This window comes from Peromyscus californicus, unplaced genomic scaffold (genome assembly GCF_007827085.1).
Source record: "Peromyscus californicus insignis strain IS unplaced genomic scaffold, ASM782708v3 Scaffold_4__1_contigs__length_199733344, whole genome shotgun sequence".
Taxonomy (NCBI): Eukaryota; Metazoa; Chordata; class Mammalia; order Rodentia; family Cricetidae; genus Peromyscus; species Peromyscus californicus.
In genome coordinates, this window is record NW_026294562.1 from 23,259,251 (window position 1) to 23,280,662 (window position 21,412).

General features: G+C 39.0%; 1 protein-coding gene across 1 annotated transcript; it reads right to left on the minus strand.

Annotated features, from left to right (window-relative positions):
• Positions 1-108: 108 nt before the first annotated feature.
• LOC128094634 (cytochrome P450 2C55) lies at positions 109-20,134 on the minus strand. The gene is made up of 9 exons (XM_052713102.1): positions 19,828-20,134; positions 18,038-18,200; positions 17,713-17,862; positions 13,668-13,828; positions 10,740-10,916; positions 7,874-8,015; positions 5,977-6,164; positions 2,720-2,861; positions 109-573 (listed from the first exon to the last, which is right to left on the minus strand). Exons 1-9 carry the CDS (start codon positions 19,993-19,995, stop codon positions 392-394), a joined length of 1,473 nt encoding a protein of 490 aa, XP_052569062.1. The 5' UTR covers positions 19,996-20,134; the 3' UTR covers positions 109-391.
• Between the last annotated feature and the right edge of the window lie 1,278 nt (positions 20,135-21,412).

Consider the following 21,412-nt stretch of genomic DNA (forward strand, 5'->3'; position numbering starts at 1 on the left):
TACTTTTTCATTCTTTACATGCACTATGCACAAAGAAGCCTGAAAAATGACCCTTCCGTTAATCACTCTGTTTATTTTGAACCAAGCAGAGCAGAGATGGCTCTTGGCTGAACTGTTCTGTATTACACACACAGCATATTAATAATTCAGCATTTATGCCAGTACAGGTCATGGTCAATGCAAGAGTTATAGACTGAAGGGGGCAGTGGGTGAATTTGCATGATAACTCACGAAAATCTTCTTAAAGAAGGATGAGTGCTCACTGGATTGTGGGGAAATGGAGAGATGTGAGAGAATAAAAGAGAGAAGTATCCCTAATAGTGGGAAGGAGGTGGACCATGACTCTAGGAAGAAGTCACAGACACCTGCATAGCATCAGCCAGTCTGTTCTTTAACGAGGAATGAAGCACAGCTGGTATGAAGGTGGTACACGGCCAAAAGTACTGGCCAATGGGGTAGTGTCAATTTCCTTTGTGTCAACCAACGACTTCAGATTAAAATTCTGCACAATGGTGGTCAGAAGCAGAAACAGCTCCATGCGAGCCAGGGCCTCTCCCACGCACATCCGCTTTCCTGAAAATCAAAAGCAAACACAGAGGATTCCCTCCTTACAGTAGGTCATGAACTGTTATAAAGGCAGTCAGTTAAGTATTTGATTCTCAAATGGTGAATGAGTCAAACACCGAATGACAGAATGAACAGAGATACACACAACATTGGATACAATGTCATCTACTGGTTTTAGCAGGCAGCCTTCATTCTTTAAATATTTATTATAAGCTCTATATCACAACTTCATCAACAAATCATACACTAGAACTATCCTTTGACCTTTCAAGTTGGCATCCATCTTCTAGCAACACATTCACTCTACTGCTCTAATGGCTGAAGGTGGAGGTGTTAAGGAGATTCAGATACTAAGTTTCCATTTGTGCCTATTCAAGCTTACCTGTCTATATCTATAATTTCCCTACTTCAGATGCATCTCCTGAATCTGCCCTATGAGGCAAGATCCAAATGGCTTAGCCTGGACCTTCACATTCTCTTTTCTGTCTGATACTCAATGTCATGACTGTCCTTCCTCAGCTCCATTCACCACTCCCTTCCCCAGTCTCCAACGCCATACAGAAAGCTTCAGGCTTCACCATTTGTCTAAGAAGTTCTGCTCTGATACTTTCCTGAAGACCCACTCTCTGTGCCATTTCTTTATGATCCTTTGTGACCCTGACTCCCAGGCTTCCTTACTGGCCCTGATTCCATAGTGCGTGGACTACTTGAACATTATGCTGTATCATCTTTTGCCTCCCTGCCCAAATCTGAGTTCCCTAAAAAGAAGGGCTCAATCTGTCACATATGAAAATGTGTAATGCAGACCCACATGAAAGTCACAAAAACACATGGCAAAAATGAATGTGACTCTGTGTCAGGAGACCCAGAACACATAATGTGGAGTGAGATTGGACATCCAAGGTGGAGGATCATAAGAAAAGGAAACTCTAGAGGCTCTGGAATCACTGCAGAGTGTCTTTTCACATTTCCAAGGTCTTTTTCAGCCTGCATTCTTGTCAAGTTCTAGTCTCCTGCATCTACAGAAAATGTCCCCTCTTGTACTTCATTTCCTCTGTACAGTTCCCTGCTTCCTCTTCTTTTCTTACTTCTTTGCTGTGGATATCATTTTGTATAAATAAAACACTGATTGGCCAGTGGCCAGGCAGGATGTATAGGCAGGACAAGGAGAGAGGAGAATTCTGGGAAGTGGAAGGCTGAGTCAGAGAGACACTGCTAGCCGCCGCCATGACAAGCAGCATGTGAAGATGCCGGTAAGCCACAAGCAATGCGGCAAGGTATAGATTTATAGAAATGGGTTAATTTAAGATATAAGAACAGTTAGCAAGAAGCCTGCCATGGCCATACAGTTTGTAAATAATATAAGCGTCTGTGTGTTTATTTTATAAGTGGGCTGTTGGACTGCCGAGGCTTGGCGGGACCCAGAGAGAAAACTCCAGCTACACTTCTTTCCTCCCTATGAATCAGCCAACTTCCCTCTATCCTGTTAGAATACTCCTGTGGGTATGAAAGAGCAGGATGTGAGCAACTTCCCCTCTGACCTCACCAGAAACCCACGCTTCCCTCCCTCACAGCAATAATCCAATTGGATTGTTATGCCCTGTTGACTCACCTGCTTCCCTAACTCAGAAGTGAGTCTCTTCAGAACCCATTATATTCTCTAGGGCACTTGGGTTCTCATAGCTGTCCGGGAATGGACTGAGATATTTTTCTCATGCAAGTGAGGAAAGTCTAAATGAGGTTCACTTCCAAGAGGAGCACTTAGGAAAGTTAGAGGTAAATGCAGAAGCAAAATTCAACTGACCTATATTCTAGTTTTCTCAATTTAAAACATAGGCTGATCTTCTCAAAGCCCCACTAATGAGGATGTGTGTGCTATGACTGAGAAACACGCATCGGCATTGGGAGTGTTACTCCTGAGGAGGCACAAAGAGCAAACCGGCCTGTCTCTGAGTACATGATGGATGATCCAATTTATCTCAAAATTGTATTTTGTGGAATTAGGCCTGGTGACACATGTCTCTAGTGCCAAATGCTCAGACAGCTGGGACAAGAAGATTGAGTTCAGAATCCGAGGTCAGTCTAGACAACATAGTGTCAAGAAAAAAGTTTACCTTGTACCTGAAGTACAAATAGAAATAAATTTTATCACCTGTTGAGAAAGGCATAAAGTAGTCACTCTTCTTAAAGTTTCCTTTCTCATCCAGAAAATGGCCAGGGTCAAATATTTTTGCATTGGGAAATTCTTTGTCATCGTATAGCACAGAAGTCAGTGATGTTATTAAATCCGTGCCCTGAAAATAACAAATAAAAGTAAGTGATAAAGAATTCAATGAGTGGAAGGTCAGGCAAGATGGCTCAGCAGGTAAAGGCACTTTCGTGCAAGCCTGACAACCTGAATTTGACCACGAGATCCTATCCCAGGAGGTGACAGGACAGAACTGACTCATGCAAGTGGTCCTCTGACCTACACACACACACACACACACACACACACACACACTCATAAATAAGTCTAATTTTAAAAATTAACAATGAAAGAAACAAGGATGCTATCATGGCTTCTTTTCAATACTGTCTTAGATATCTCATTCATGAAATAATACAATAAGAATACTATATCCGGGCTGGAGAGGTGGCTCAGAGGTTAAGAGCACTAGCTGTTCTTCCAAAGGTCCTGAGTTCAATTCCCAGCAACCACATGGTGGCTCACAACCATCTGTAATGAGATCTGGTGCCCTCTTCTGGCCTGCAGGCGTGTAGGGAGAACACTGTATACATAAATAAATAAATCTTTAAAAAAAAAAAAAACAAAAAACAAAAAACAAAAAAAAAAAAAAAGAATACTATATCCATCCAAGTAAATCCTAAAAAAAATGAAGGCTGCTGGGGGATGTCTTTCTATATGCTGTGAATATACGTTTGTTCCCATTGATTAATAAATAAGCTGCTTTGGCCTATGGCAAGGAACTTAGAGGCAGGTGGGAAATCCAAGGAGAGAGACAGGAAAGAGAAAGGCAGAGTCTGGAGAGATGCCAGCCTGCTGCCCAAGGAGCAACATGCCTGCAAACCAGTAAAGCCAAAGAACATGTGGCAAAATATGGATTAATAGAAATGGGTTAATTTAAGATATAAGAACTAGCTAGCAAGAGGTCTGCCATAGGCTATACAATTTGTAAACAATACTGAGCCTCTGAGGGATTTTTTTTTTAAGCAGCTATGGAACTGTGGGGCTGGGTGGGACCAGAGAAACCTTTCGACTATAGAAGGCATAATAAAGTTTCTAGAAAAAAAAAAGAGATTTTATCTCTACCAGACCTACATAAATTTTAAGGGGGTTCTTCAAAGTAAAAGAGATATCAGTTCATAAGAAAAAAAACATGAGAATGTATGGAGCTCATGGTTAACAATAAATCACAGATAAATTAAAAAGGTTCTAACATTATAAAAGAATGAAACAAAAATCATTCATATCTTTAGTATGAAAGACAAAAAACAGTCAAAAATCATAACTGTATAAGTATGCTTAAATATAGGCAATATAAGAAGATAAAAATATGGCATCCAAATCAAATTGTGAGGCCACAGCTCAGTGGAACACTTGCTGACATGTGGAAGGCCCTGGGTTCAATCCTTAGCACTACCAAGCAAAGAAAGGGAAGTAGAAAGGACAAATTTTCAAAACACACATGAGCACACACCCATAGCCTAGCACTGAGAGACAGGAACGGGAATCATTCAAACTCAAAAGACTAGAAACAGTGTCAGTCAAACAGTGAGACACTGACTCAAAAGTTTTAAAATGCACAAAATGTAGGAAGCAAGAAACTACAGGTACAGAGCTTTTATTGGGCTACTTTCTGTTTCCTTTTTGTTTGTTTGTTTGTTTATCTCTTTTTAAACTTTATCAGCATGCTAATTTGCCATTTCAACATAGCATGATGAAATCAAAATATGTTTTCTTAAACAAGGCAAAATCTATAGTGGACACACACACTCAATAAGCAAGAAATCAAAACACACACACTTTTTGAGTTAACCACATTGCCACAAAAGAGGATTTTAAAAGAGAGAAGGAATAAAGAAGCTATAATTAGACCAGAAAATAAATGATAATTGGAAGACATTGCTTGTCAATGATTACCCTAATTATAGATGAATTCTCACATTTAAATACCACACCATAAGAAACTTAATGTTCAAAAAAACCATATTGTTAGCTTACTTCACTTAGAGTGATATATATAAACTGAAAGAGATGCAATAACATGGTACAGGCAGTGGAATCCAAATAAAGCAGAAGTAGCCATAATTAAATAAAATATACTTTAAGAAAAGATAAAAAAAATGTGACAAAGAAGGTCATTATATGATAGTAAAGTGGTTAATTCAGCCAGAGGAATATATACAATTATATTATATATTATAATATATAAGCATACACCTAAATGATATCATATAACTCTAATTATATATTGTATGCTATTATATGTAATATGTATCTCCAACATGATGCATGGTACAACTTAGAGCAGCCAAATATAAAAGTTTAACTTATTAAGATTAGAGGGAAACATAGACTCTAATATAGTAAAAGCAGGGGACTTCAACATATACACCCTTTCAGCAGTGTACAACTCACACAGCTAGTTAACGAAAATAGCAGTTTTAAGAGTTTTAAAGAGTTTACACTTTATCACAAATTCAGAAATCTCTCTCATTCTGGAAAGGGGTAATCTATGTGGAAACCATTGTACTGAAAACAAAACAATATTGAGAAAATTAAGGAAAGGTCAGATAAGTTGGGACCATAATCAAATCCACAAATTGAAAGTTTTGGCACATTAAAGCATCAATAATTTATAAATTATTGCATTTAAAATCACCCCAATAAAAAGTCTCAAATAAGCATTTTGGAAAATCAACAAACTGAGTATTTAACATTTACTTAGAAATATAAACAGAATCCCAAAAATATTAAAGAAGGCTATATTTGCAAGACATTGGCTAATAAGATGTTTCATAAAGCAGTAAGCAGATCTGTGAGTTTGAGGTTAGCCAGAGCTACACAGTGAGATACCATCAAAAGAGGAGGAGGAGGAGGAGGAGGAGGAGGAGGAGGAGGAGGAGGAGGAGGAGAAGAAGAAGAAGAAGAAGAAGAAGAAGAAGAAGAAGAAGAAGAAGAAGAAGAAGAAGAAGAAGGAAGAAGAAGAAGAAGAAGAAGAAGAAGAAGAAGAAGAAGAAGAAGAAGAAGAAGAAGAAGAAGAAGAAGAAGAAGAAGAAGTCATAAAACTATTCCTACAGGAGTCCTGAACTTCTCTTGTTTTGTGTTGGTGAAGGATTGAAACCATATTTCGAATTCAGAAACTACAAGATAACTGAAGTTCAGGGTCAGAGGAACAAGCTTACCTTGGGAATTACATAATTTCTGTATCTAACATTACAGGTAGCTGCATGGGGCACATTATTGGGGATGAGGTTAACATATCTCTGGATCTCATGCACTGTTGCATCTGTGTAAGGCATTCGGGTCCTGTCCTGCATGCAGGGACTCCTGTGTCTGCCAATTACATGATCAATCTCTTCCTGGACTTTAGCTGATAGGACACAATTGAGAAATGATACATTTGTCTTAACAATTCAAGTCTATATGAAGTGTGATAAAGGTATCAGCCATATGCACACTTAGAATTAAAGAATTGTTATAATACAGAAAACTCTCCCACTATGTAGGCATAGTCTGTGCAGACAGGTACATTATTTACAGCATAAGTAATACACAGAAATGATGAAATGTTTCAATATGTAAATGTCTTGTACACATGAATTCTAATAATTACTGTCTTATAGAAAAAACACAAAACAAAAATTAATTTTACATCAAAATAACAGTGATGCTTTAAAATGGAATCCTGGAGCTGGACGGATGTTTTGGTGGTTAAAAGCACTAGCCTGTCCTCCAGAGAACCCACATTTAATTCCTAGTACCCACAGGTGGCCCACAACTGTAACTCCAGTACCAGGAGATCTGATGTCCTCTTCTGGTCCCTGTAGGCACCAGGCATGCACACAGTCCACAGATGTACATGTAGGCTGTAGCTGAAGTTTTTCTGTGTCCCACCCAGTCTGCAGTCACTCAGACCCAAGTAAACACACAGAAGCTTATATTAATTAAAACTGCTCGGCCATTAGCTCAGGCTTACTACTAACGAGCTCTTACACTTAAACTCAGCCCATTTCTGTTAGTCTATATGTTGCCACATTTTCCGTGGCTTTACCTGTGTGCCATTACATGCTGCTCCCTGAACAGCAGGCTGGTGTCTCCTGACTCAGTCTTCCTCTTCCCAGCATTCTCCTTGTCTGCTTATGCTGCCTACTTCCTGCCTTGCTACTGGCCAATCAGTGTTTTATTAAACCAGTGTACAAAAGCAGTATCCCACAGCATTTCCCCTTTTGTGTTTAATTAAAAAGGAAGGTTTTAACTTTAACATAATAAAAATACATATAACAAACAGTTATCAAGCAAGAATTACAGTTACAATATCTAGTCTATTTGTATCTGGCAAAATTAAAGAAAATATTCTATCTATATCCTATATTTTTATATCATATCATATCCCCCTTTCTTCTTTCAGAAAGATATTGATTATGACCAATAACAATTTGTAATTAACAACCTAAACAAACATCCATAATCCATACACGTAAAATCAATAAATAAAACATTTTTAATTGAATACTAATATCTGAATGTATATTTCTGCATATGTGGAATTTAGCATCCTTTTTTAATCCTTACATTTCCCAAAATCATTTACTTTGAGACATTCTAGAAGTGGTGTCTGTAGTTTCTGTTCACATTTGTAAATAATAACTATTTCTATTATTTGACTATACTATTTATGAGCAGTTTTACAATAGAGATGAATTACACTCCTATGACCACTTCATACAAAATATACAAACTCACACACATAAACACGCATACATACACATATACATATAAGTGCACACATACACACACACACACATGCAGACACACACCACACAACACATACACACAGGAACATATACACTCCAGACAGTACCCAGAGATCTTTTCATTGAATGTGGAGCTTTGCTGCCTGACTACAGCTCACAGTAACTGTACTTTCCTCTCTCATTTTCTCTGTTGTCAAAATTGGTCTCATCTTTATCTTATCATGTGCACAAATGACATCTAATGACACAGAAGCATCAATATTAAAACTTCTTTCAGAGATGTCCAAAGAAGACTAGCTTTGCCTCACACGTGTCAGAGTCATACCTGTGACCTCTGTGTGCTTCAGGAGGAGCAAGAGCCCATATCTCAGGGTGGTACTTGTGGTTTCTGATCCAGCTACAAACAAATCAGTCACAGTAGCCAGCAAGCTTTCAGTAGTAAACTCAGAGTGTGGCTTGTTCTTTTCCTAGGAATTTTTATTTGATATTTAGATAGTGACCATTATATTAAATTGCAACAAGTGCAAAAATACAGGTTGTTCTACAGATATACAAATTTAGAAAGTGAAGGGTGTAGTAAAAATATTACAGCAAGTGCATAATATGGCAGAGAGTGTAAATTACCTGATCCAGTCTTCATTTCTATGCCCTTATTTCTTCCTTGCATCAAAATCCAATTTCTCAGACCTTTTTATAGCTATGTTAAGCCATAAAAAACATGTCACACTAATAACATAAGAAAAGAACCCACTGATAAACACATTTCTCATTCCTTCTTACTTAAAATATATTACCACAATGGAGGTGGTCCACCTGGAACATGAGTATTTTGACATCTGTATGAGGGCTAGAGAGATGGCTCAGCAGTTAAAAGCACTTCTCTTCCAGAGAACCCGAGACCAGTTCCCAGTACCCACATCAGGCTGCTCTGTAAATCCATCTGTAATTCTAGCACTAAAGGATCCAACACTTCTGGCCTCAGAGGTCACCTGCATGTCTGTGTACAAACCCACATACAAACACACACACCTATGCATAATTTTTAAAATAATAATAATAAATTTTAACATCAACATGAATATTCATATACTAAGTGTAAGCAGGGCAAATGCCAGGCATGCACCACTGTACCCAGCAAGAGAGTTTTTCAAGTGTGATACAAAACTGAATAAGAGACTCCCAAGTCTCCCTCCACCTATCTCTATGAAGGAAAGACAGAATGGGTTTAGAACCTAACACACTTCTCTTTTTATCCATGTTGTTCTGTTACCAATAAAGACTTGAGAGTCAGATATTGGGATGAAAACCTGATAAATCAAAGAAGCAGCAGAGAAGCGACCAGTTGACCTTCTCTCCAGACTTCCCAAACCAAAAAAGGAAGGAAAAAACATCCACAAGTCTCCAAGTCCCTTCTTACTCTTTCCTGTGCCTTTTTATCTGTATTCTGGGTCCTCCATTTGCTCTATGGTGAATTCTTGTCAACTAGTTGCTGGCTCTGCCCCCTGCTTCGAGGTTAACTTTATTAACACAGTCTTGGGGTGTCACAGTGTAATCAAATATCCCACAGCACTTGTCAACTGAGAAATTATTTATATTCATACCAAATGAGAAGACTGAAAGTATATTGGGTCAGTAATGACAATCTAAAGACACTACCATAAAATCCTTTCTTCCTTCCTTTCTTCCTTCCTTCTTTTCTTTCTTTCTTTCTTTCTTTCTTTCTTTTTTTTTCTGTTTTTTTGAGACAAGGTTTTTCTCTGTGTCACTTTGACTGTCCTGGAACTCACTCTGTAGACGAGGCTGGCCTCAAACTCAGAAATCCACCTGCCTCTGCCTCACGAGTGCTGGGATTAAAGGCGTGCACCACCATGCCCAGTAGCATAAAATTCTTTGAAAGTCCAAACATACAGATTTTTCTGAGTGAAGGAAGGACATGGCCATAATTGAAGGAACTCTATCTCACAGGTTCCCAATAAGTTGACTCTTTTAAGTGACTCTGGAGCAGAGGGAAATAAACATCTGTGTGGTTCTCTAAACCACAGGGGGAACTGGCTGCTTTGTAGAGTCAGGCAAGTACCCCTAAAGGTGCTAATCACTGGGGAGACTATTTTAAAGATGGTAAGTGCAGGTGAAGGTGCAGACAATGTGCAGACTGCACATTATTGCTATTCTAATATAAATTATTATAGTCATTTTGGCAAATAGTAAGGCATTTCCTCAAAGGAGTAAAAATGAAATGAACATGACTCAGCCATCCCACTCATCATTATACATTCAAAAACTAATTGAAATTAATAAGTCAAAGAGATGCCTGCTTTCCTGTTATTTGCAGCAGTACCCATTGGAAACAATCAAGGCACCCATCAATAAACTGGTGGGTTTTTAAAATATGAGATAGATTAAAATTCAAGATGGCTGAGAATAAGCCAAAATTAATGACAATATTATTTCAGAATTTATTTTTCCATAATCCAGACTACCATTCAGCCAGTCCAAAGTAGGGAAAGGCCTTGTAGCTGGTCTTTGAACTCCATTCTCATCTCAGATATCACTCTACTGAACTCAGTGAGATCCCCCTGGTAGCATAACCATTGCATTCTTGTTTTAAACAAATACCTGACTGATTCAAATCTCTTCATTCTGACACCTATATGTGCAGAGTACCTCAAGGACATCTTTACCTGCTTGTCTGTGCTGAATCATTTCTGGATATACTCAGCTAAAGTTCTTACCTTCCCTCCATGTCACCACACACATCTGAGCCTCTCATCACCTCACTGTACACATCTTAAATTCTCGCTCCTGCTACTTCATTGTAAATACTCATTAGTAACAAACCCAAGTCACCAATGAAGACTGCCATGTTATGCTCATGTTTATCATTCTCCTATATGACCAAGTCTACTTTTTAGTTTAATATTTGATAATTTGTATTTTCTAAGTCGTTTATATGTCTAACTTACCTGTAATGTATATTCCCTTTCCTCAAAAAACTTATTAAATGATGCTCATGTATTTTGATTACTTAACAATTCAGTTTTAAATCTTAAATGATGCTAGTCCAATCCACGCCCACAATAGGAACCTAAAGTGCTTACCAAGTGTTTCTTGCCTAAAAAGTTAGTTTTCCCCCAATAAGAATAGAAATGATTGATGAAATGCAAAATGAAAGCCAACAAGTAACATTTTACCTGTTCCATTTTGATCAGGAAACAGTCAATGAAGTCCCGAGGATTATCAATATCCAGTGTTTCATGGTGTTCTTTCACACGTTTCAAAACATAACTTTTTATTTCAGCAAAATTTTTAAGTGCTTTCTTGTGGCTTCCTGGGAGATAATCAAGTAAGACAGGGAAAGCATTGCAGACCTTAAAAATTAATAAAATATATGTTCATTAGGCTGAATGTAGTCACTCAGATCTATAGACCAGTTACTCAGGAGGCTTATGTGAGTGAATCACCAGAGTGTATGAGTTTGAGAATAATCTAGGTAGCATAATGAGACGCCATCTCAAAAAAAAAGTCCTAAAGTATAAACATGTATTAAAGTCATATTCATCATATGCCAAGCAATAGTTAAAAGGTAGAGCGAATAAAAAAGATGGTGGTCATTTGGTGAAGAACGTTTAGCTAAATATAAAAGAGTCCACTATGTTGACCAAGATTATCAAAGGTGAAAACTGACCACATAGTAGTCAAACTCAGCTGTGAAATTTCATGAGAGTGATTCCTCTGCAGATAGATCTTGAAGGACACTTGCCAGGCACAGTCTTAAGACAGATATTATGGCTATTTAAAACTGAGCTATTCTTTTTATTTACTTGGTTTCTGTGGTTACTCCAGGTTTTATATAAGAGAGTGTCTTTGATATATGATAGGGACTTAAACTCATGGGATCTTTACAATACGGCCAACTATATAAAACCTGCACAGTGACAATTCCAGTTGACCAATATGGATGTGTGAAGTCTCACGAGGTCCCAGCCCTAGATGAATAACCAGAGGCAATTAATGGATGCTAAAAGTGGGAGAATCAGTCTTGTCCAGAGATGAGACCCCTGCTAGGGTATCCAGTTCCAAATGGTCATCTTTAAACATATACAGATATGAGTATTACATGTATTTATATATCCATATGTATTACTAAACAATAATTAAAGAAGAAGAGGTCATAAAGTTGAGAGGAAGTGGGGAGACATGGAAAGAGCTGGAGAGAGAGAGTGTGGGAAATTATGAAAACACAGTACTCATCTATGAAATTAAATTCTCAAAACAATAATAATAAAATAAATATTTTTAAAAAACTGAGATATCAAAAAAAAACTGAGATATCCTTGAGGGCTGAGAATAAAGAACAATCAAATGTCACAGAGTTCACTGGAAGCTGTTGGAATACCTCTGTTCCTTCCACTGGATTTTGCTGTTGACCTAAGACTGCTTTTAAAAAGAGTCTTCTAAAAATTCGAGCAGAAAAGCAAACAAAAAAATCATCAGTCCAGGGTGATGACAAAAGAGTCAATCAGTAAACACTTGCTGCACAAATTGAGGATCTAAGTCAGTTCTCAGAATTCATGTGAAGAAGCCGGGCATGGGTGCCCATGCTTGTAATCCCAGAGACAGGGAGGCAGAAACAGGCAGATCTTTGGAGCTCAGTGGCCAGCTGGTCTACCCTGTAGGTGAGCTTCAGGCCAGGGGGAGACTCTGTCCCTAAAACAAGGTAGAGATCCTGAGGAAGCTTGTCCTCCAAACTCCATACACATGCATACATACACATATGTACATGTACCACATACATGTACACAAAAACACAAAAACAAAATAACTTTAAAATATGATAAAGTGCCGGGGTGGGGCACTCCTTTAATCCCTGCAGTCAGGAAGCAGAGACTGGCAGATCTCTGTGAGATTGAGGCCAGCCTGGTCTACAGAGCTAGTTCCAGGACAGCCTGGGCTACATAGAGAAACCCTGTCTCGAGAAACCAAAGTAAAATAAAATAAAATATGATAAAGCAAAACTATTTCTAAAGAAAAAGAGTAGCACAGGGGATGGAGGAAGAAGAATGACATACTGAAGTGACTTCTTTCTGGATTCTTGAAGCTTGGAGATAGAGTGTGTCAGGAGCCAGGGGTCAAATGAACATGTGGACTATTATCTTTCCCACAGTTTGTGCTGATACGGAGCCTGTATTGAACACGAAGCTAAGCCCACAAGAGCCTTCTTTACTTCAATCCTTTCCCTTCTTTGCACAGCAGAGACCTCTGCTGGCTGCAGTTGGTCATACAGTCTGTGATCTGAGTTGGCGCTCTCTCACTCTTTTGAGACTTTGTCTTCTTGAGAGTTGGAGAGTCAGTGCCAGCATGTCCTAAATCCTGCCTGGAAGACAACTGCATGGTTGTACAAAATAATTCAACACAGAGTGTGTAAACATTTACCCATAAAATGCTGAGTTGGGTTTCTTAATGTTGAACTATTCACAAGAACTAGGAAATGGAACCAGCTTAGATACCCATGCAGGTTCAATTCCTAGTACCCACATGGTGGCTCACAACTTTCTGTTAACACCAGTTTGGGGGGATCTGATGCCCTTTTCTGGCCTCTGTGGGCACCAGGCAATCATGTGATGCATAGAAAGGTATGCAGGCACAATCCATATATATTTAAAAAAAGAAAAAAAAGTGAGAGTAGAAAGGCTTTGTGGTATTTTGTCTGCCCTCATCCCACCTGTCTCCTTGGCTTGATAGAGGCCTTGACAATGGTACCTTGTAAATAGTAGTAAAAAGCAAAAAGTACCTTTGTGGCTTCCTTTTGTTATTATTGTGTTGAGGATCAAACCCAGAGCCTTGTGCACACTACACAAGCTTTCTACACTAAGAATTCTCTTCAGCCTCTCCCTTTATTTTTCCTTCACCTACTTTAGCCTCCTGAATAACTAAGGTGGGGGGATGGGAGGAGGTGGGAGGAAGGGTAACAGAAACTGATTCTGCTTTCCAACAAAATTCTTTATACCAAGCTTTGAGGTGAATGCCTAGAAATTAGACACATTGAACTAAAGTGAAAGTTTTAATTTGTTAGAGAAAAAGATAAATGATTTGTTGTGAAGAAAACATCTTTGTCTCACCTGCATCCATGGGGAGTTAAAAATTTTAAAGTTTTCATTTAATTTCTCCATCAAGTTAAGAAAATTCTTGTCTTTATAATCAAAACGATTGTGGAAAATAACTGAGCAGATCACGTTGGAGGGAGCACAGCTCAGGATGAAGGTGGGATCACAGAGTGAGCCTGAAGGATTGGAAACATTTTAAAATACCATTAAAACATACATGTAAAGTCTTTATCTTTGGACTAAAAAAAACCAATAATAATTTTAGAATCTCTAAGGAAGTATTGACACAAAAATTAGCATATTTGCAAGAACTTCCACATACTTCCAATTAGCATATTACTTCTTTTTTTAAATCCTAGCTTGCTTAATAATCATTAGCTAAATCTTTAACATCTGCGCCCTGTGGAAACATCACTCTTTAGGCACACATTCTAAGTTAAGTTCTAAGAAAACACATGACCACTTTTAAAAACACATAAAAATTCAAGTTTTCAGTGTAGAATTTCATTTCTCTTTGAAGTTTCTACACAATTAAGGAAGAAAACACCAATCCAGAAACATTTTCTATCCAAGGAATAACCAAAGGAGTTGTGTCCACAGTCAGTAGAGAAGAAGGTCAAGGAGAAAAAGTTTACAGGATTCATGTATTCATCAGAGCAAATTTAAATAAGCAGAAATACTCATATCAAACAAAAACCAACCACCGATTCTCAGAGATTTGTTTGCCTAAAATAAAAGTGAAATTAAAGTCATTTCAAATGTAAATCCAAATGGGACAAACACAGAGTTTACATTAGTAAATGAAATCCTTTAATTTCTTCATTTCAATATTGAAAAAGAAAATATATAGTTTTTTGTTTTGTTTTGTTTTGTTTTGTATTGAAATAGTGTTCCTAGTCACCAGGTATATCAGTTTAATTTATTTAGATAAAGTCTACCCTCTACTGAAATCCTGGACTATTATCCTATATAGCCATCAACAGAGTGTATGTTTTTTTAAACTTGTTAATCATTTAAGTCAATTTGGTCATAAGAAATAAAAGTAGAAGAAATATTTATTTTGCACTGGCATATTTAACTACAATGCTGACGATTCAGTCAGTGTTGAGTAGCAATCTGTAATCCCTGCCCTCAAAACAAGACAAACGACTGGACTGTAGAGTGAGATGCTGTCTCAAAATCAGGTTTTAATTGAATCACCAATAAGCTTTATGTGTAAGAGTTCTCAAATTCACACCATAGATGTCATGAAATGTACATAATGAATGAAAAGTATGTAAAGAAAGGAGATGGAATTAAAAACTATAGAAACCTGTATAGTTAACAGATGTGATGTCAGACTCCTTTTCAGGTAAAACACCAAGATATTCAGCTTTTTACTAAAAATAAATAAATAAAAAGGAGGGAAGGAAGGAAGGAAGGAAGGAAGAAAAAGGGGAAACTCTTACTTTGTCTTGAAAGATAAGGAATAATTTAAATTTAAATTATTAATTTAAGTCAGGCACGGTGGCATACACCTTTATTCCCAGCACACCGGAGGCAAAGCAGGAAGATCTCTGTGAGTTTGAGGACAGCCTGGTCTACATACTGAGTTCTAGGACAGGCAGAGTACAGGATGAGACCCTGTCTTGAAAAAAAAAAAAGATTTGTGTGTGTGTGCATTTTAGACTGAAAAAAAAATCTAATTTCTGGTGCTGGAGAGCAACCTCAGCAGTTAAGGGCATTGACTGCTCTTCCAGAGGACCTGAGAGCTCACAACCATAAACAACTCCAGTTCCAGGGGAACCATATCCTCTGGAGGCATGGCACACTTGTGGTACACAGACATGCATACAGTCAAGACACCCATATACATAAAGTAAAACTGAAAATAAATAAATCTCAATAAATTTTTTTGATCTGATTTCTAATCTATTCTTACATTTAGGAAAGATAATTAAAATTCCAAGTAACTTGAAATACAAGCTGAAAAACTAAATTCACCTTGACAAGCATTTTATGAGTAGAGTTAGCATCAAGGTTAAATAATTACCATAAAAGTTCCAAGCCAAAATTCTAGTGGTTTACAATGCACCCAGAACTTCCTTTTTATTCAGATATGGTGAGGACAACAAATCAGATGAGAACCATAGAATAGACTGGTGGTTACAGTGCCCAAGAGCAGACAAACCACCTCACCCAGGGTCAGCATCGGGGTTGGTCTGTAGAAGCGGTCAGAGAGGTCAGGAAACCACATTGCTGTAGAGGGCACAAAGGCCTTGCACACACAGATAAGCCCTGGGGAAACCAGGAAAGTTAAACACACAGCTTACCTCTTCGTTGGAAGGAGGTGTATAGCTGCTCTTCCTGGGATGCCAGGAATGATGTAGTTTTACAACCTGGGGATCCTTTTCTGTCTGGTGAGACAGGCTCTGTTCTCCCAGAATTTATGTTTTTACTTATCCCAGACCTTTTCCCCTAAATCTTGAGCATTGTTTTTAGACCATAAAACCCACTCTCAACTGAGTGATATCATACGTGCTTTACATCAGCCTAAGTGACTTCCATGTTATCTTAAGGCCAGGCCAGTCCTAACACCCACGGCATTATGTTTACCTCAATCAAGCTCCCTAGACCCTAAATCTTGGGCACTATCTCTGGGTCAACAGTATCCATTCTTGTGAAAGAAGCCAAAAGTAATTTGTAAGGAATCTCAGTGTAAGTTGTTGTGCACTTGGGACTGCATTAATTGTAATCCAAATACTTTTTTTCCAAAATTGTACTGTGCTTAAATACAGCTAAAGTAAACTGATCTGGGCCAGACTCTAGAAGTCTTGGTCTAGAGCTGGTTACAATAAAATTGGGCTGAGCCGAATTTCACTCTAGTCTCTTTGTGGATCATTTTGTTTGTTTGTTTTGTTTTTTTTCCTGCCAGCTGTAAAGGCTGCAGGGCATTAGGACATTCACAGGAGGGAGGCATGGAGCAGAGTGGGAACACTGAGTGAGCCTCATCGATAGAGTAGTCCCAGAGGCATCTGAACCACAAGGATGCTCTTAGGGATCCCATACCATGCTGGAGGGTGACCTGGGGCAAAGAAAACACAGTACTGTCATTTGAGAATTTGATAAAGGAAACATTTGGAGAATGGGCTATGATTAGGCTCCTTTAAAAATCAAAGGCATGTTTTCTATGTCTAGGAAATAGCTAAGCCTGGGAGTGGAGGTTCCTCTCTAGATCTGGAAGGCATCTATGAGTCAAAGGTTGTAAAATATAGAAAATTAAAACATGGCTAACAAGCATATAACAAAGGATAGACTTTAAACTAACTTACAATTAGGGGAAAGTAGGGTAGAGTTGACAGTAGTTGTAATAGGTTAAATAAATAATTTCATGCATGTTACATATTAGCAGAATTCCATCATAGCACACATTTACACAAGAGATATGAAATAGCATAGCAAATAGTGATTAACATCAAATAACCACTGATAGTTTTTAAATAGTTTTTAAACAGCCCTTTGTTTACAGAGTAAACACAACTGATGAAAGTAGCACTCAAAGATGCCTAAGTAAAAGAAAATTTAAAATGCCATAAATATCATTATTGACAGAAGTTGCAGGCATGGGTCTTGAGGCAAATCTGTGTCACTAAAGCTGACCAATCAGATATGAACCACCTCAATGACAAAACATGTCACTTCCTCATATTCCATGAAAATATGATGGGCTCATTCATACCATGTACACTGGACAAATATTCTCCAAGGAAATATTCTAAATAATAAAGTCATAATTACACTTACAGGAAAATATTACCCCATGTGAATTCTTTTATGAAGCTCAAACTTTCTAACTTCATGATGTTCAAGTTTGAAAACAAGCTGGGGCAGAATGGGATTAGATGAGTATTATGACCACACTGTATGCACAGTCAGTGTGTACAGACATTAGGACAGATAAGCACAGCTCTGTCTTGGGCGTTAGCATGAGAGCTAACAACCACTGCCTAAGAGTAGTTGGCTACCGCAGCAGTGTTGAAAAGGGCGTCAATAAACAAGAGTCAGGTAAACAGGTACGCACCATTTGTTTTTCTTAACTCTTCCACAAGGCACCGAGCTTCCTCTTGGATGCGATCCTCGATGCTCCTCTTCCCCATCCCAAAATTCCTCAAAGTCATAAGTGAGAAGCGCCGGAGCTCCTTCCACGTTGTTCCATTACTGAAAATGACTCCTACCAGAACAGGAAATGGAAACTAGAAGGGAGACCCCAGACAAGGAAGAGGAACTGGCCTCTGACTGCCACTTGGCTCCCTGGTCAAGGAGCTTTTCCTATCTCATCCCCATCAGCCCTATCCAGCATACACATGCATGAACATACATGCATATATGTGCGCATGCACACTTACCAAGGCCATTATTCATTCTTTCGACAACTGGGAAGCTACCCCTTCCTGAAAACTCCTCTCCAAGGTCATCCAGAACTTCCTTTACTGCTTCATATCCATGCACCACCACAGAAGGCTTCTTGCCAAAATACAGAGTGAACACAGGGCCATAGACTTTTGAGAACTGGAAATAAAAAAGAAAATGTGTATAGCAGCAGAAGAATCTAGAAGATCTAGGCTGATATTGGCGTCTTACTGTAGCATGAATCTTAAAAGTTCTTATTAATAAAAACAAACCCGGTGACAGTTATTGGGGTGAATGCTGGAAGATCAGAGAAGCAGACCAAGCCACAGCTTCCTCACCTCGCCAGTTCCTCAGCTGATCCTGCTTCCTCAGACAGGAAGCCTCTGAGTCCTCATCCAAATGAATCTCAGCTGAACTGCTGCTCAAAAGCCTAAAACCTTTACCAGGCTCTAGTTCCCTGGTCCTCACACCTTATAAAATACCTTTCTGCTTTCTGCCCTTACTTCCTGGGATTAAAGGCGTGAGTCACCCTGCCTGGCTGTTTCCAGTGTGGCTTTGAACTCACAGAGATCTGGATGGATCTCTGCCTCTAGAAGGCTAGTATTAAAGGTGTGAGTGCCACCATTTTCTGGCCTCCATGTCTGTCTAATGGCTGTTCTGTTCTCTGACCCCAGATAAGTTTATTGGGGTGCACAATATATTGGGGAACACAATATCACCACATCTTACTCTCCACATTTGTAGTTTGCCAACCACAAATTCAAATTTAGTTGGATTCAATACATAAAAAGCTGTTTGTTATTGCTTTCAAGTACAACACAAGTCTAGTTTACCAGGAGATCGCCAGGCAAATAATGTGCAAATTGTCAGAAGTATGACACTTTGAAATAAGTTTATCTGTGGGTTTACAGATAAAGAGCGTTAATGCTGAAAAATTTTTTAAATTCATTTTAGTTTTCCATGGGTAAAAACTCAAGACTCAAGATTTGACCCCTGCTCAGTGAATCTCTTATAGTTGAGCAACTACCCAGTTCCCAGTGTCCACCTTGAAACAAATACTCAACTATGAAGGACATCACTTCAGGACTCTGCTGGGCTCTTCCCACAGGATCTGACTCAGTCACCCTGTGATAAATACCGGAAGCCTACCATCTTAAAACTCTCCCTAGATGAGTGTGATGCCAGGAGGTTTGTAATCCTGACTGATCGGCCGATAGCAACAGTGCCCGCACTGCGGTATCCCAGAGAAGGGCAATATCTTCCATGTTGCTCATTCGTAGGTCACAGCAGCTTTACACAGAGTCCAGAAACGCTGATATCCCCAGCAGCTTTACACAGAGTCCAGAAACGCTGATGTCCCCACTGGACCTCACTAGTTCTGTCATTCCCATATGTTTAGTGTTGACTCGGATTTCCTTGGTATCAGACATAACTCATTTCTTTGAAGAAATTAAATTATACCTAGATGGCTTCTGCAGTAAGTGCTCAAAGCAATTCCATTACCTTTTATCTCCTACAAAAAGTCATAGCTAAGGACCATGAAACAGAGAAAAAGTACCTGTTTGTTATATGGACTTACAATCTAAGATTGTATATATAATCTTACGATGTAAAAAAATCTACTCTGGACAAATACATTATCTCATTTAATCGTTTCTGACAATGACAAACCAAATACGATAATCCACAGGGCACAACTGCCTTATAGTAACATAGTTTAACCATCTGCCTCCTGCAGAGAGTAATTGTTGCTCTCTAGTCACTGTGGAGCAGGAAGCATACTTACGTTGGTAAAGGATTTGCTGATGTCCTTCACATCTATCTGCAGGATGTTTCCAATAAATGGGAGAGGAGTGGGGCCAGGAGGGAGCTTGCTTCTCTCAGAGCTCTGTCTCCAGAGTGAGAGGAGAAACAGACAGGAGACAGTGAGCACCAGGACCAGGACTGGCTCCATGGCAGCCTTCTCTTCTTAGGGAGACACCCGTGAGCTTGCAGTCCAGAGCTTTTATACTGCTAGCTGCTAACTCAACATGTGCCTCTGAGGCGTAAGTGACCAATCAGCGAGGTGCACTTTTATCTCTCTTCTCAGTGGACTCTGGCCTGTTGAAAAACACGAAAGCTGCTCTTTACAAGCTCACTGCCCCCCCCCCCCCCCCCCCCCCCCCCCCCCCCGCCTCCACCCAAGCTGTTATTACTAGTCTGGAGCTGAACTTAGCCCAGGTGCTGTTGTGGGTTTTTTATTGTTGCTTTTGTGCTTTTTATTGGGGGGGGAGGACGTGTTTCAACACCCTAGGTGGTTCCATTTGCAGCCTGAAGCCTGAATTGAGGTGCAATGAAATAAATATGTGTATTCATGTATGCATCTGGGTATGCACGCATGTTTGTGCATATGCATGTGTATATAGAGGCCAGAGGTTGACCTCTGGTGTCTTCTTCAATCACACCTTTTTTTTTTTTCTTTTTGAGACCAGATTCCTCACTGAACCTGGAGATCACCAGTTTGGCCAGTGAACTTCAGGAATCCTCTTGTCTCTGCCCCGACCCAGCGCTGAAGTTACAGACACATACTACAGAGCCCAGATTTTTCATGGGTGTTGAGGGAACTGAATTCAAGTCCTCATGCTTGCACAGTGGATACTGAGTCGTTTCTCCAGAATCTGAAGTAAATTATTTGTTCAAAAATCATTCTAGCTTCTAGACTGGGAACCAGTTGGGAATTTAGGATGTTGGAGGCAATCCATGTACTTTATCCCTAGTCTATAAAATACTGTTTAGCCAGGGATGCTTCTCATACATTAGGATACTCTCTTTGAAACTGAAAGTCTTATGCAAGATTTCAGCATGCTGTGGCAACATGAGAGTTGCTTAAAGAGAAAATGTCTATTATAACTCAGATGTCTTTGATTTGGGGGAGTCATTTTCCTCCCAGCATATCGTCTTAGGCTGTCCACAAACCCAATATCCTACTGCCTCTGATTCCTGTGTGGGTTACCACTTGGAAAATGTGCACATTTTAACTGACCCAACATGTATCAAGTAATTAACTAAGTAAATGTATGCATATTTTACCATTAAATTCCCTTTTACAAACACTTAGAGCAGGGATTTTTATTTCTAATTGTTGTTGTTGTTGTAATGGATAAAGGAAGTCTGGGAGCATAGCAGACCTATTGTATCTTGTACCTCACACATGGGAGAACTGAGCTTTGAGATGAGAGCTGCCGACCATTGTGGTCTCCTGTGGCTTACACTGAGGCTATCCAGAGGGCAAAATAAAACCAACCCCACAACCTCTAATTATCCTGATTTGGTTCCTAAGACAACAGGCTTCACACTAAATAGAAGCTCTTATTTGACTCAGGTGTGCTTAG

Bases quoted from the DNA above. Each gene is read 5' to 3' on its own strand.
- LOC128094634 (XM_052713102.1), bottom strand. From the start codon at position 19,995: ATGGAGCCAGTCCTGGTCCTGGTGCTCACTGTCTCCTGTCTGTTTCTC. The intron at 10,917-13,667 runs GTGAGACAAAGA...TTAATTTTTAAG, and splicing joins TTAACTCCCCATGGATGCAG to GTCTGCAATGCTTTCCCTGT. The intron at 6,165-7,873 runs GTATGACTCTGA...GTGTCCTATCAG, and splicing joins GAAGCACACAGAGGTCACAG to CTAAAGTCCAGGAAGAGATT.